Below are 17,291 nucleotides of genomic sequence, written 5' to 3'. Positions count from 1 at the left end.
TTAAAGGCCTACTGAAATGATTTTTTTTTATTTAAACGGGAATAGCAGATCCATTCTATGTGTCATACTTGATCATTTCGCGATATTGCCATATTTTTGCTGAAAGGATTTAGTAGAGAAAATCGACGATAAAGTTTGCAACTTTTGCTCGCTGATAAAAAAAAAGCCTTGCCTGTAGCGGAAGTAGCGTGACGTCACAGGAGCTAGTATTCCTCACAATTCCCCGTTGTTTACAATGGAGCGAGAGAGATTCGGACCGAGAAAGTGATGATTACCCCATTAATTTGAGCGAGGATGAAAGATTCGTAGATGAGGAACGTTACAGTGAATGACTTGAGAGGCAGCGATGGACGTATCTTTTTTCGCTCTGACCGTAACTTAGGTACAAGCTGGCTCATTGGATTCCACACTCTCCTTTTTCTATTGTGGATCACAGATTTGTATTTTAAACCACCTGGGATACTATATCCTCTTGAAAATGAGAGTCGAGAACGCGAAATGGACATTCAGTGCCTTTTATCTCCACGACAATACATCGGCGAAATGCTTTAGCTACGAGCTAACGTGATAGCATCTTGCTTTAACTGCATATAGAAACAAAAGAAATAAACCCCTGACTGGAAGTATAGATAGAAAATCAACAATACTATTAAACCGTGGACATGTAAATACACGGTTAATGCTTTCCAGGCTGGCGAAGGTTAACAATGCTGTGCTAACGACGCCATTGAAGCTAACTTAGCAACCCAACTGCACAGAGCTATGCTAAAAACATTAGCTCTCCACCTACGCCAGCCAGCCCTCATTTGCTCATCAACACCCGTGCTCACCTGCGTTCCAGCGATCGGCAGAAGGACGAAGGACTTCACCCGATGCGTTTGGCGGCCCGGAGACGTAGGAAGTCAAGGTGAAGTCGGCGGCTAGCGCGGCTAGCGCGGCTAGCGCTCCAACAAAGTCCTCCTGGTTGTGTTGCTGTAGTCCGCTGCTAATACACTGATCCCACCTACAACTGTCTTCTTTGCAGCCTTCATTGTTCATTAAAAAAATTGCAAAAGATGTCCAGAATACTGTGGAATTATGAAATGAAAACAGAGCTTTTTGTATAGGATTCTACGGGGTACCATAACTTCCGTTACTCGGACTTCGTCACGCGCATACGTCATCATACCGCGATGTTTCAGCCGGATATTTCCCGGGAATTTTAAAATGTCACTTTATAAGTTAACCCGGCCGTATTGGCATGTGTTGCAATGTTAAGATTTCATCATTGATATATAAACTATCAGACTGCGTGGTCGTTAGTAGTGGCTTTCAGTAGGCCTTTAAAGGGAGAATAAATGCTTTGTACACTTCAACAGAAGGCTAATAGGAAGTTAGGAACCGCGTTACAGAAAAGAAGAGGGATTTAGCAAGTAGATTAAAAGTCAGGTGAGACAATAATATCCATACAGTGCAGCCGTCACCAAGCAGCACCTTCAGCTATAGATATTTATAAGTAGATAGATGACACATGTCTTGATGCCGTAAGTTTATAGCGACTGGGGTCAAAGTGTCTGAACATTCTGTAATTATAGAAGGCAAGAACATTAAATAAAGGATGCCTGCTCGCCAAGTACAGACATTTATTTATATTATCACTTAACAGGCAGCTACAGTTCTCCCGTGTCTAATCTTCCATATATATATCCATGTTGTGTGGACTAACATTTATCAACCGGAAATGACTCAATAATGAATATGTCCGTAGCCAAAGAAGGTGCCTTGTAGACATGCTATTATTATTAATAATCAAATGTAATATACAGTATTTAGAATATATGTAATAGTATACAATATATTAACAATATACCGTATAATACTTCTAGATCACGTATAAATAATCGATTTTATCAATGAATCGTATCAGATCCTGAGGTGCCCAAAGATTCTTTAATCCACACAGTCCGGTGACCATGTGTTTATGAGCAAGTGCAAACAGATAGCAAGTCTATTTTGTGGTGGTCCAAATGTATTGGATATAAATGTATGAGAAACACAGAGTTGAGTTAAAAAAGTTTACACAAACTACCATGTTTCTTAATGTAAAGTGGCAGAGGACGTTTACTTGCTCAACAGCAGAGAAGATCATGCAGCTCTGGTCAAATGTTTATTTAAGGTCAGGTGTTTGTTGTGTGCAAATGTTAGGCCGAAGAAATCAAATAATTGAACAATAAATAAAAATGAAGTCGAAAAATCTTTGCAGTAATCGGTAAATTGCAATGTTCGTTTCAAACAGGGGGCCAGAGGGTTCACTCTGTGCGTCGCTCTTAGCATCTGAGCGTGTTTGCTCGATAACAGAATCAAATGAACAGTGGATGACTTTGAATGGACTTTGACCGCTAGCTCACACACACAGGATTTGCAGAGCATATGCTTCGCTAGTCGCGACCCGCACACCAAGTTAACAAAATAGGAGGAAAAAAAAAGATGATCAAAGCCAGTCTTCAAACGAGTGAGCAAGAGCCCATCAACAGGGACGAACGAGCCTAATTTGTTGGAAAGTGATAGCAACAACAAAAAATACAACAAAACAAACCACCAAACCCAGTATTTTAAACGTGTAAAAACTGCACTTAAAGATGTTCAATATTTATTGAAGTGTTATTTGTGCGAACAGAGATTGAGAGTCCATTTTATTTATGTTGTTTGTTTACGTTTTACGGGGTGTATATTGTAGCATCCCGTAAGAGTTAGTGCTGCAGGGGGTTCTGGGTATTTGTTCTGTTGTGTTTATGTTGTGTTACGGTGCGGATGTTCTCCCGAAATGTGTTTGTCATTCTTGTTTGGTGTGGGTTTACAGTGTGGCGCATATTTGTAACAGTGTTGTAGTTGTTTATACGGGCACTCTCAGTGTGACCTGTATGGCTGTTGACCAAGTATGCGCCTTGCATTCACTTGTGTGTGTGAAAAGCCGTAGATATTATGTGATTGGGCCGGCATGCAAAGGCAGTGCCTTCAAGGTTTATTGGCCCTCTGTACTTCTCCCTACGTCCGTGTACACAGTGGCGTTTTAAAAAGTCATAAATTTTACTTTTTGAAACCGATACCGATAATTTACGATATTACATTTTAAAGCATTTATCGGCCGATAATATCGGCAGTTCGATATTATTGGACATCCCTAATTATTATTATTATTATCATGTATTATAATGAATTGAATCGCCATCAGGGTGTGAATGGGTGAATGTGATGCATAATGTAAAGCGCTTTGGGTATCATTCCGTATACAGTTAAGTGTTAGATAAATACAGACCATTTACATTATTGCCTAATTTGTACTCAAAATAATGCTGACAATGATACAGTTTATCTGCAATAATTTGTATTGTCCAGCAAATTTTAAGTCTATTGTATATGTTTAACAAAGTTTAAAAAAATCAAAAATTAAAAAGAATATTCAAACTTATACTTATTTTGAATTTTTTTTAATGTAATAATAATTTTTAATTTAAAAAAAAAGAATAGTTTGCAAAAAATTGACAATTCTAATGTTATTAGAACCTTTATTTAACCAGATAAGAAAACCCATTGAGATCAAGATCTCTTTCAAAAGGGTGACCTGGCCAAGAGGTCAACAGCACATGTCACAGAGCAGTTAAGGAATTATTTATTTTTCCTTAACTAGATGTTATAATAATCCATCTCCTTTTGAATTAAACTACTGAACTAAATGAACTTGTCTATACTGTAATACCATCCAAAATGCATAATAATAAACTTACGACAATGTAAATAATGTTTGTATTGCCTCCCTCACCTATTAAAATGTTGATTGTTGCTTTATTAATTTTTTAAAATGTTGTCCTGCATGGCATAAACAAACAATAAGAGGAAACTTCAGCTTTACAGATGCCACGACAGCGTTTTGTCTTTCTACTGAGACACATGCTGCTGTTTAGTTGTTAGCTGTTCAAGTTCATTGCCTTAACTGTTTGATGGGCTTGTTCATCCACACCAAACTCTGCCAAGCATGCATACCTCTTCCCACCCAGCATACACTTGTTCTAAATGTCTTGATGAGATGAACAGGTAACAACTAAAAGTTCTTATCCAGCTTCTCAATAAGGTATTTGTTAATTAAGAGGTGTGTCCCAGGACTTGTGTCCGTATGATTCAATCCTACTACTCGACTGTTCTCCCTGAAAGAAAGTACAGTCCAATGGCCTTTAAGACCTCTCACAGCACTTCTAATAACCCCCAGCGGGTCTTGTAGGTAGCATGGTGATGTTGCAACATTACAAAAAAAACAAACAGATAAAAACATTTTGTTTTAATTGCTTTGGGGCAGCTGCAGGTGATTAAAAAGTAACAATGTTCCAAGTACCAAGTCTCGCAAAAAAAATGTCTTAAATGGTGATTAGATTACAAGTACAAATGTCTTCAATATGTCTGATGAGACCTGAAGCAACAATTGCTTCTTCGCCGCTACTTCCGCTGGTGGCTTGTGTTAATTCGCTTAATATGGTTTAGTGAGGATTTTTCTCCTATTGAGCCATAATATCTTTGTTTTTTGTTTCACTTTAATTTTGGTCATATTTCACTCAGCAGATAAGTGCTGCAGTGTTTCGCTCTCCTGACCTTCTTCTCGCGTGCATTACTGTCAGCCTGGTGTAAATAAGTGAAGAGGAACTTCTGCATGTTTTAAAATAACACGCCTTTCTGGGGAATGCTTTTTTAGAACGCTACAGGACTCCCTTTAGTATTATTCTTATTTATCATGCATAGCTGCACATTTTTATCTCAACAAGTGGCCAATACACTTTTAAGTACTTCTAAATTAATGCATTAAAACACAGTCTTTATGCCGGTCAAAAATCCTGCGGTTTTCACAGACTTGCTGCAAAAATGCTTGTCCAAGAGCCTCTATTATGAAGTAGCTCTCTGCTGTTTTAAGGGACTTAATGCAAATACACTAACACAAACTAAAACCTAGTCAAAGAGCCTCTATGTAACAGAAGAGCTCTTATGTTGTTCAGGAGTGACTGCAAAAAAACTTGTCAAAGAGCTTCTCCTATATGACAAAACAGCTGTGCTGTTTTTTTTAAAAAAGACATTTTCAAAAAAATGACAGTCCAAAGATCCTTCACATTTTTGAAAGTTCTTTTATATGACAAAATTCACTCTACTGTTTTTAAAGCCCTAAGGCTTGTCACAGATCTTCTCAATGACAGAAGCGTTGTGCTGTTTTTAAAGATATGCTTGCAACAAAGATCTTGGTCAAAGAGCAACAAAAGAGCACTTCTGTTTTTCAGGAGCAACAGTAAAAAGCTTTTTAAAAATATTTTCTCTATTTGACGAGAGCACTTTGCCGTTTTTAAAGACGTGTTGCAAAATATATAGCCTTAATATGAAAGACGCACTTTGTTGTTTTTGAGGATAGCACTTTGCTTTTACCAGGACTTACAGAAAAATGCATTGTCAAAGATCCTAAATATGCTGCTGTTTTTAAGGACCTACTACACTTAGACTTGTCAAAGATCTTCTATACGACAGAAGCGCTATGCTGTTTTTTAAAGAAAAACACCAGTTAAAGAACTTGGTCAAAGAGCTCAATGTAAAAGAAGAGCACTTCTGTTCTTCAGGAGCGACTGTAAAAAGCATGTCAAAGATCTTCTCTATTTGACCAAAAGCACTATGCCGTTTTTCTAAGACGTGTTGCAAAAAATATAGTCAAAGATCCTTCATATAATAGAAGCAACTCTGCTGTTTTTGAGGATCGACTGCAAAAAAGCTAATCACAGATCCTCTATATGACCTTAGCGCTTTGCTTTTACCAGGACCTACAGCAAAAACACGGTCAAAGATCTTCAATATGAAAAAAACCCTCTGCTGTTTTTGAGGGCCAACTGCATTAAGGCTTGTCAAAAATCATCTGTAAAACTAAAGCACTTTGCTATTTTTAAAGACATGCTGCAAAAAAACACCAGTTAAAGAACTTGGTCAAAGAGCTCATATGTAGCACTTCTGTTTTTCAGGAGCGACTGCAAAAAGCTTGTCAGAGATCTCTGTTGTTTTTGAGGATCGACTGCAAAAAAGATCCTCTATATGACCGTAGTGCTTTGCTTTTGCCAAGACCGACAGCAAAAACATGGTCAAAGATCTTCAATATGAAAAAAAAAATCACTCTGCTGTTTTTAAGGACCTACTGCATTTAGGCTTGTCAAAGATCTTTTTAAGACAGAAAGCACTCTGCTGTTTTTAAAGACATGCTGCAAAAAACACAAGCCAAAGCACCTCTTTCTAACAAAAGAGCTCTTCAGTTTAACCGGTGCGACTGCATAAAAACAAAAAAAAAGATCTTCCCTATATGACAAAAGTGCTGTGCAAATTATAGTCAAAGATCCTTTATATGACAGAAGTGCTATTTTTTAAAGAATCGACTGCAAAAAAGCTATTCAAAGATCCTTTATAAGACCGTAGCGCTCTGTTTTTACCAGGACATACAGAACATGGTCCAAGATCCTCTACACGACATAATCACTGTTTTTAAGGACCTACTGCATTAAGGCATGTCAAAGATTTAGAAGAGCTTTGCTGTTTTTAAAGACATGCTGCAAAAAAAAAAACACTAGTCAAAGAACTTGGTCATTAGTTTTACAGGAGCAAGTGCAAAAACTAAACTTTTCAAAGATCTTCCCTATACGACAAAAGCGCCATGCTACTTTTAAAGACGTGCTGCAAATAAACGCTAGTCAAAGATCCTGTATATGTCAAAATCGCTTTGCTGTTTTTAAAGACGTGCTGCAAATAAACACTAGTCAAAGATCCTTTTATATGACAAAATCAATATGCTGTTTTTAAAGACGTGCTGCAAATAAACGCGAGTCAAAGATCCTTTATATGACAAAATCGCTATGCTGTTTTTAAAGACGTGCTGCAAAAAAACACTAGTCAAAGAACTCGGTCATCAGTTTTACAGGAGCAATTGCAAAAACTAAACTTTTCAAAGATCTTCCCTATACGAAAAAGTACCGTGCTGCAAATAAACACGAATCAAAGATCCTTTATATGACAAAATCGCTATGCTGTTTTTAAGGACCTTCTGCAAATAAAAACGCTAGTCAAAGATCCTTTATATAACAAAATCGCTATGCTGTTTTTAAGGACCTTCTGCAAATAAACGCTAGTCAAAGATCATTTATATGACAAAATCGCTATGCTGTTATTAAAGATGTGCTACAAATAAACACTAATCAAAGATCCTTTATATGACAAAATCGCTGTGCTATTTTTAAGGACCTTCTGCAAATAAACGCTAGTCAAAGATCCTTTAAATGACAAAATCGCTATGCTGTTTTTAAGAACCTTCTGCAAATAAACGCTAGTCAAAGATCCTTTATATGACAAAATCGCTATGCTGTTTTTAAAGACGTGCTGCAAATAAACGCTAATCAAAGATTCTTTATATGACAAAATCGCTACACTGTTTTTAAGGACATTCTGCAAATAAACGCTAATCAAAGATCCTTTATTTGACAAAATCGCTATGCTGTTTTTAAAGACGTGCTGTAAATAAATGCGAGTCAAAGGTCCTTTTATCTGACAAAATCTCTATGCCCTGTTTAAGGACCTTCTGCAAGTAAACGCTAGTCAAAGATCCTTTATATGACAAAATCGCTATGCTGTTTTTAAGGACCTTCTGCAAATAAACGCTAGTCAAAGATCCTTTATATGACAAAATCGCTATGCTGTTTTTAAAGACGTGCTGCAAATAAACGCGAGTGAAAGATCCTTTATATGACAAAATCGCTACACTGTTTTTAAGGACATTCTGCAAATAAACGCTAATCAAAGATCCTTTATTTGACAAAATCGCTATGCTGTTTTTAAAGACGTGATGTAAATAAATGCGAGTCAAAGGTCCTTTTATCTGACAAAATCTCTATGCCCTGTTTAAGGACCTTCTGCAAGTAAACGCTAGTCAAAGATCCTTTATATGACAAAATCGCTATGCTGTTTTTAAGGACCTTCTGCAAATAAACGCTAGTCAAAGATCCTTTATATGACAAAATCGCTATGCTGTTTTTAAAGACGTGCTGCAAATAAACGTGAGTCAAAGATCCTTTATATGACAAAATCGCTATGCTGTTTTTAAAGACGTGCTGCAAAAAAACACTAGTCAAAGAACTCGATCATCAGTTTTACAGGAGCAATTGCAAAAACTAAACTTTTCAAAGATCTTCCCTATACGAAAAAGTACCGTGCTGCAAATAAACACGAATCAAAGATCCTTTATATGACAAAATCGCTATGCTGTTTTTAAGGACCTTCTGCAAATAAACGCTAGTCAAAGATCCTTTATATAACAAAATCGCTATGCTGTTTTTAAGGACCTTCTGCAAATAAACGCTAGTCAAAGATCCTTTAAATGACAAAATCGCTATGCTGTTTTTAAGAACCTTCTGCAAATAAACGCTAGTCAAAGATCCTTTAAATGACAAAATCGCTATGCTTTTTTTAAAGACGTGCTGCAAATAAACGCTAATCAAAGATCCTTTATATGAAAAAAATCGCTATGCTGTTTTTAAGGACCTTCTGCAAATAAACGCTAGTCAAAGATCCTTTTATATTACAAAATCGCTATGCTGATTTAAAGACATGCTGCAAATAAACGCGAGTCAAAGATCCTTTATATGACAAAATCGCTATGCTGTTTTTAAAGACGTGCTGCAAATAAACGCGAGTCAAAGATCCTTTATATGACAATATAGCTATGCTGTTTTTAAAGACGTGCTGCAAATAAACACTAGTCAAAGATCGTTTATATGACAAAATCACTATGCTGTTTTTAAGGAACTTCTGCAAAAATGCTGGTCTAAAATGCTGGTCCAAGATCCTCTACAGAACAGAATCAGAGGATTACTACAAAAAGGCTCACCTCTACATATCAGCATTCTGATGTTTTTAGGAATCTGCTGTAAAAAAAATGTAGTCGCTCCTAAATTGTGAACTGAAGCGCTACTGTGATGTCATTCATGGGCCAGTGGGGTGGAGTGAATTATTCACGCCAACAACCAGAGACAACAGCGGGACTCCGCGAGCCAATCAGGTGTCTATAAAAACCTGATGAGTCTTAACCGATCAATTAGTCGCCGTTGCTGCTGCTGTCAAATGCCCCTTCTTTTTACGGGTGCTAAAAATAGAACAATGAGCAGTTGTTTGCGCGGCGACGTGAGGAGGCGGAGTTTGGGCTGCCTTCATCAGCAGGAGATCAATGCTTTTAAACCAGAAATGGCCACAGTGGAATTCACCTGTCAACCCTCGGCTTATGAGTACAGCGAGCAGTGTTTACAGTCGGCTGAGCAATATCCGCAATAGTCTATTAAAGTCACGAGTCCGATATAATATAAAGATGCGGCTATCGATTGTGGCATCAAAAACTAAAGACATTATTCACGTTGAACAGTGCTGCAGAACTAGTTGACCATCTGTCTTTCATTTTTACGATGCTTTTTGCAAAATGCCAAATACAAATATGTGTATATTAGGGTTGTACGGTATAGTACCACGATACTAATGAATCATATTCGGTACTATACCGCCTCTGAAAAGTACCGGTCCGCGACCCCCCATCATCAGTATCACAACATCTTCTTTCTTTTAAAAAAAAAATTATATTATGTTTATAAACTCAGGAAATATGTCCCTGGACACATGAGGACTTTGAATATGACCAATGTATGATCCTGTAAGATTAAAGATTAAAGTAGCAATGATTGTCACACACACACTAGATGTGGTGAAATTTGTCCTCTGCATTTGTCCCATCCCCTTGGGGAGCAGTGGGCAGCAGCGGCGCCGCGCCCGGGAATCATTTTGGTGATTTAACCCCCAACTCCAACCCTTTGTTGCGGAGTGCCAAGCAGGGAGGTTATGGGTCCCATTTTCATAACTACTTGGTATCGGATTGAAACCCAAATTTGTGGTATCATCCAAAACTAATGTAAAGTATTCAATCAAGAGAAAAATAAGTGATTTTTACATTTTAACAGAAGTGTAGATAGAACATGTTAAAAGAGAAAGTAAGCAGATATTAACAGTAAATGAACAAATAGATTAATAATTAATTTTCTACCACTTGTCCTTAATAATTTTGAAAAAAATAATAGAATGGAAAATGACACAATATGTTACTGCATACACTACCGTTCAAAAGTTTGGGGTCACATTGAAATGTCCTTATTTTTGAAGGAAAAGCACTGTACTTTTCAATGAAGATAACTTTAAACTAGTCTTAACTTTAAAGAAATACACTTTATACATTGCTAATGTGGTAAATGACTATTCTAGCTGCAAATGTCTGGTTTTTGGTGCAATATTTACATAGGTGTATAGAGGCCCATTTCCAGCAACTATCACTCCAGTGTTCTAATGGTACAATGTGTTTGCTCATTGGCTCAGAAGGCTAATTGATGATTAGAAAACCCTTGTGCAATCATGTTCACACATCTGAAAACACTTTAGCTCCTTACAGAAGCTACAAAACTGACCTTCCTTTGAGCAGATTGAGTTTCTGGAGCATCACATTTATGGGGTCAATTACACGCTCAAAATGGCCAGAAAAAGAGAACTTTCATCTGAAACTCGACAGTCTATTCTTGTTCTTAGAAATGAAGGCTATTCCACTAAATTGTTTGGGTGACCCCAAACTTTTGAATGGTAGTGTATGTCAGCAGCTAAATTAGGAGCCTTTGTTTGCTTACTTACTACTAAAAGATAAGTTGTCTAGTATGTTCACTATTTTATTTAAGGACAAACTTGCAGTAAGAAAGACATGTTTAATGTACCTTTGTAAGATTTTTTGTTAAAATGAAGCCAATAATGCAATTTTTTGTGGCCGCCTTTATTTAGAAAAGTATCGAAATAATTTTGGTACTGGTACCAAAATATTGGTATGGGGACAACACTAATATATATGATGGACGGTATACGCAGTGGTTGTCTACAACCATGAACCCTCTGGTGAATCTCCTGTCTAGACATGCAAGCTGCAGTGAAAGAGTTAAAAATCAAGCAATCAAAGCTGCAATTACTGAGCAGCAACAATCAGCTGAGGGGAAATTGGATATTTCTTTTTCTCTGGCCTAATGTGGCAGCTGTTGGTGTGGAACTACTGGGCATCATACAATGCGGTGCGGGCGTGCCTGCATGTGGCCTCTCATTTTAAGGTCAATGTGGAGCAAAACAGTGTTAAAATTGTATAATGGCCAGCTGCATTTACCTAACTGCAGAGAGTACCGCATCTATTCTGTTTTCTATTATATTGCGCACCCTCCCACCCCCACCCCACCCCACCCACCACAAACACACACACACACACAAAACCGCAACACCCTGCGCTGAAAACACAGTTTGAAGACAAAAAACAACAACACTGGAAAACTTTCATCCATTTTAAAAATAATTTTGTTCAAGAATGCAGCCCTTTGAGACACTCGTGATTTAGGGCTATATAAGTAAACTTTGATTGATTGATTGATTGATTGATCTCCTTTGTGACGGGCACATGCACGTCCGTGCGAGTGTTGCAGAGGCCAGTCTACTTCTAGAAAAGTGCTGGCCATCTCCTGTGCTTTTGGCTCAGTAGTCAGCGCGGTCGCCTCTCACACCGGCGACCTGGGTTAGCGCCCCACTCGCAGCAGTAGGACACAAACAACGCAGCCGAGAGAGAGAGAGTACACAATCGCTACATGAAGCGATAACTGACAGCCTTGAACACCAGTCATTGCATTCTGGTGTCAAAATTGGAGGCCCCTGGTTGGTTGGGGCCCCCCTGGGCTTCAGCCCGAGTAAGCCTGTGCATTAAGGTGGCCCTGCTGCGACCTAATAATTGTATCTTTTTATGAAGTTTTTATTACATGTTTTACCTGCATGCATAACCTTTATTGTATCTATATTTATTTATATTTACATATATAATGTTTGTATTGTTATATATTATTATAGTTTTAGTATTTATTTATTACTATTTATATATTTTTTATGATGAAGTTTGCCATTTTTGTATGTATATTTATTATATGTATATATGTATTTATATTGTATCAAGCCGCTGCTATATTAAGGGGATATTTAAAAAATATAATTAAATATATAATAATTTTAAAGTATATAATTTAAATATGTAATCTAATATATATAAAAATATATTTCTCCCACGTATAAAAATAGTACATACTGATACTTAAAAATAATACAATTTCAGGTTGAATTCAAGATGAAAAAAAAAGACGTCATATAGAGTATTCGGGGGGCGCATTATAAGTAATACGCCATAAAAATATGAGCAGATTATTAACAGTTACTTTTTAAAACTTTTTTTATTGAGACAAAGACAATTTATGTGTTTAATATTTGTTTACTTACTATGGTATATTATTTGTTTATTATTTATTTGTTCACTGTTGTGTTTAGGGCTGCAACAACTAATCGATTAAAATCGATTATAAAAATAGTTGCCGATTAATTTAGTCATCGATTCCTTGGATCTATGCTATGCGCATGCGCAGAGGCTTTAAAAAAAAAAATAAATAAATAAATAAAAATAATAATTTTTTATTTTTTATTTTTATTTTTATTTTTTAAATAAACCTTTATTTATAAACTGCAACATGTACAAACAGCAGAGAAACAATAATCAAAATAAGTATGGTGCCAGTATGATGTTTTTTTTCAATAAAATACTGGAAAGGATAGAAATGTAGTTTGTCTCTTTTATCCGATTATTTATCGATTAATCGAAGTAATAATCGACAGATTAATCGATTATCAAATTAATCGTTAGTTGCAGCCCTAGTTGTGTTACAGAGAACAAGGAAATAGGATTACATTGCTATGGTATGAAAAGGGGTATGATTAGATAAGCTCAGCTTCTTCCTACTCCTTTTCGGATGTACTGTAATGAAACAACTGGAAATATGTGATGAATTACATTGTATCGTATGCATGTTCGAAATAAACTGAAACAGAACTGAATTTATGACTGAACTTAACTGCAGAGAGTATCACATCTATCAGAGATAGGGTGATTACGAGGAAGGCAGGCAATTGCCTTTATACTATTTAATGCAAAATGTATATTTCATATTTTTTTCACATAATTTACATACAAGTATAGAACAATAAAAACTAAACAATCTAGAATTATTTAAAAATGAATGTTATAATAGAATAAAATAAGAAATTGAAATGTAGCTGACATTGTATATTGTATCACAGATGACACATTTAAGAAATAATTACATGTACAATAATACATAAATGTGTTAAAGTAAGGGCATAATATGCCAAATAAAATACTTTTTACAGATGCCATATCTGCTAGGTGATGTGTGTTATAATGACATTCAGTATAAGAATATCAGACGTAAGATAATTGCAGACAGGTTTTTTTTGTGAAGAAGGCATCTATTTGAGGTGTGGCATTTAGTGGACCATGCAGGCAACAAATATAGGCATGGGGTGTTATATAAGAGTGGAGAGCAATATTCGGAGCATTAGAAGGTTGTTTGGAAACTTACACACGTGTGAAGACAGTCAGGGGGTGGCGTGTGTTAGCACCACGGCGGGGCTTCCTCCGGGGCCACGCAGGGCCCAGCGGCGACTCATTTGCACGTCCAGAATATTTTCAAGGTGTCAGCAGAGACAGGAACCGCTCGCCCTGGCCCATCTCAGCTCAGGTGAGCTTTGAAGGAGCTGTGCACAAAGCGTCCATACGAGCGTGAATGTGAATGAATGAGGAGGGCAGAATAGGAGATGAGGAAGTATTGAGGGTGCAGGTGCACGCTCCTGGAGGGACGCCAGCTGCTCTTACCGCCTCCTGCCGTGATGAAGAGACGACAAAAACAACTCATTAGTTTTGATATTCAATGCGATGAAGATGACTTTGCAAACATGCTGTACCTCTCTCTCCCTGGTACCAGGCTGGTCCACCGTGGCGCCGCCAATGCTGGCCTTCCTCTACTGCTTTGCCCAGGTCGGGCTGGAGTGGACTTCTCACCCGTCGTGAGTCACCTTGACTTTTGCAAACCGGGAACCCGCAAACTCCTGAATAAAGCAACAGCGCGGCCAAAACCACACGCGGAACCTGGCCGGCGGCCACAGAAGCTGCCCACAAAGCTGGCAGCGGACTCAGATGGTCAGTACTGTTTTTGACTTTCTTTCTTTGTTCAAATCTACATGCTGTAGACCAGGGACTCTTCATCTTTAGGACCTCGGGGTCCAACTTTTCCACTCAAATATTAACACACAATATTAGTCATCTTACTCTTGATTTCAATCATATTCAATAACTATACCTAACCTATTTACAGTTTAAAACAGGGGTGTCAAACGTACAAGTATAAAAATTAGCTGCTTTTTTTTTTTAACGAAAGAAACTCCTGTTCTAAATGTGTCCACTGGATGTCACAATAGCAATTATGTTAGGCAAGCAAACGGTTTATACCGGGGCCAAGCAGGAGGTACACAGTAAAGGGTGACTGAGGCTCCTACTCCTCGCATACTTGCCAACCCTCCCGATTTTCCCGGGAGACTCCCGAATTTCAGTGCCCCTCCCGAAAATCTCCCGGGGCAACCATTCTACCAAATTTCTCACGATTTCCACTCGGACAACAATATTGGGGGCGTGCCTTAAAGGCACTGCCTTTATCGTCCTCTCTTACCTGAAACCTTCACCGCTTAACAGCCGCATGCTGTCCAGGCGTCCGCTTTTCCTCCATATAAACAGCGTGCCGACCCAGTCACATAATAATGTAGCGTTGGACGGGTTTAACAATGCTCTTTACTCGAAGATGTCAAGAAATGCTGACACGTTGTATGATCTTTTAACTGGTTAAATGATAACGTTGATTTCAAGCACACACACACACAAGTGAATGCAATGCATACTTACGTATAAACAACTTTAACACTGTTACAAATATGCGCCACACTGTAAACCCACACCAAACAAGAATGACAAACACATTTCGGGAGTACATCCGCACCGTAACACAACATAAACACAACAGAACAAATACCCAGAACCCCTTGCAGCACTAACTCTTGCGGGACGCTACAATAACATCTATGGCTTTTGGAGCTCAGTGCACAACTGCACACACAACAAGAAGGAGACGAAGCAAAAGAACGAAGAAGAGACATGGCGACGACGAGGAAAAAGAAGAAATACGCTTGCAATTTCCAAAATGATTGGAAAAAATAATTTTATTTAATCCAGGACAGCTCGAAGGGGAAGGGGTATGGTGCCTGCACATCAACCCCGCCCCCAACACCCCCCATCTCCCGAATTCGGAGGTCTCAAGGTTGGCAAGTATGCCTCCTCGACCCACATCAAACTTAAAACCTGCCATTTTATGTCTTCTGGTTCGAACACATCGTCATTTGGCACCCTTACTCCCCCAAAATGTCTCTGTCAAACACGAGAAAATTGAACTTAACCCTTTTGAATAGTTTTTACCTCCGTTTCCTACGGTTTGTTGAGTTAGCATTGGATTGATACGTGGACATGACAAAGGAGGTATTTGATACCTCGAAGAGTGTACATGTTGTGTTTTTTGTTCAATCCCAGAAAGACTGTGACTTAAAGTTTAATCCTGGCTTTGTAGATACACTGAGACAAAGTCTAAGCTCATTGTGTTTTTGAAGCTGCACCAATTTCCTCAGAATTTTCAACAAACTTGAAGTGTTTCGTCCAGAGGATTACTTGTGATTTGTACGTTTTCAGAATGTGCTTGTTCTATTTTTGGCCAAAGTAAAACAAAGAAAACAACCTGGAGTTGTCTTTATTTTTAAGTTATCATGCCATGATTTTACCCCTGAGTTAAAATGAGTTTGACACCCCTGGTTTAAGACCTTGTCAAATAATATGAAAGCATGTGTTAATCACAAATCACACATGATTTATTTATCACATAAACCTTAGGCTTAGGTCAGGCTGATTAGGAAAAAAAAACTAACCCAAATATGCTGCATAAGAAGGGACTCATAAATAACGACGAAAAATACATTTATGTTGAGCTAAAATAAATAAACTAAATTATTAATGAACATGTTTCTTAATTAAACTGTCAATAAAATTAAAGTCAAAATTGAAAATACAGCTTCACCACTTTAGTATTATTTTTGTGCCTAAGAAACTTCTCCATGACTTTAGCTCAGAGTTGTCAAACGTGCGGCCCGCGAACAGGTTTTATCCGGCCCGCGTGAGGAGTTTGCCAAGTATTAAAATGAGCTCCATTTTTATTTTTTTATTGAAAGAAACTGCTGTTCTAAATGTGTCCACTGGATGTCACAATAGCAATTCTGTTAGGACTAGCAAAAGCTACAAAGTAAAGCGTGGCTGCGGCTCCTCTACCTCGACCAAAATTAAACTTAAAACCTGTTGTTTTATGTCTTCTGCTTCGAACACATCATTATTTGGCACCCTTACTCCCCCATAATGTCTCTGTCAAAAACGAGAAAACTTAACCCTTTTGAATAGTTTTTACCTCCGTTTCTTACGGTTTGCTGAGTTAGCACTGGATTGATACGTGGACATGACAATGATACTTAGAAGAGGCCACATGTGTTTTTTGTTCAATCCCAGAAAGACTGTGACTTAAAGTTTAATCCTGGCTTTGTAGATACACTGAGACAAAGTCTAAGCTCATTGTGTTTTTGAAGCTGCACCAATTTCCTCAGAATTTTCAACAAACTTGAAGTGTTTCGTCCAGAGGATTATTTGTGATTTGTACGTTTTCAGAATGTGCTTGTTCTATTTTTTGGCCAAAGTAAAACAAAGAAAACGACCTGGAGTTGTCTTTAGTTGTAAGTTATCATGCCAGGATTTTACCATTACGGCCCACTTGGGAATAGATTTTCCTCCATGCGGCCCCTGAGCTAAAATGAGTTTGACACCCCTGCTTTAGCTCCAGACTTATTCTGTTTACTGCTACAAGTGGTGACAAAGTGTATTACAACTGAGTATTGCTGCGGCCCATACGGACCACAGCTGATACTTTTTTGGCTGTAGATGACTCATGCCAGTGTTTAGTGGAGGCTGCACCAGCAGCACACACCATCTCACTTATAAATAAGTACCTTTAATGCAGAGTAAATGTAATGTTTACACTCACATTAGCGACTCCACATGTAGTGTATACTGGGTGACACTAATATCAGTAGATGCATTAGCCGACACTCTCAGGCGAGCCGCCAGGCTTCTCGTTAATAGATGACATTCATCCTCCGGAATGCACGGACTAATT

General features: G+C 37.9%; 1 protein-coding gene across 5 annotated transcripts in view; it reads left to right on the top strand.

The window, feature by feature from the left end:
• Positions 1-17,291, top strand: part of hhat (hedgehog acyltransferase) — a 94,981-nt gene that overhangs the window by 32,903 nt on the left and 44,787 nt on the right. For 4 of the 5 annotated variants that reach the window (XR_009827374.1, XR_009827375.1, XR_009827373.1 and 1 more), the window contains exon 12: positions 13,965-14,179. Coding sequence is in view for 1 of the 5 variants with exons in the window: in XM_062059573.1 (XP_061915557.1) it covers positions 13,965-14,050 (86 nt within the window). In the remaining 4 variants the exon portion in view is untranslated. Of the gene's footprint in view, positions 1-13,964 lie in introns of all 5 variants that reach the window. The other variant, XM_062059573.1, reaches the window with a different exon arrangement.

Source organism: Entelurus aequoreus, linkage group LG09 (assembly GCF_033978785.1).
Source record: "Entelurus aequoreus isolate RoL-2023_Sb linkage group LG09, RoL_Eaeq_v1.1, whole genome shotgun sequence".
Classification (NCBI taxonomy): Eukaryota; Metazoa; Chordata; class Actinopteri; order Syngnathiformes; family Syngnathidae; genus Entelurus; species Entelurus aequoreus.
The sequence above is the reverse complement of the archived record's forward strand: the minus strand, read 5'-3'. Positions and strand labels throughout refer to the sequence as shown.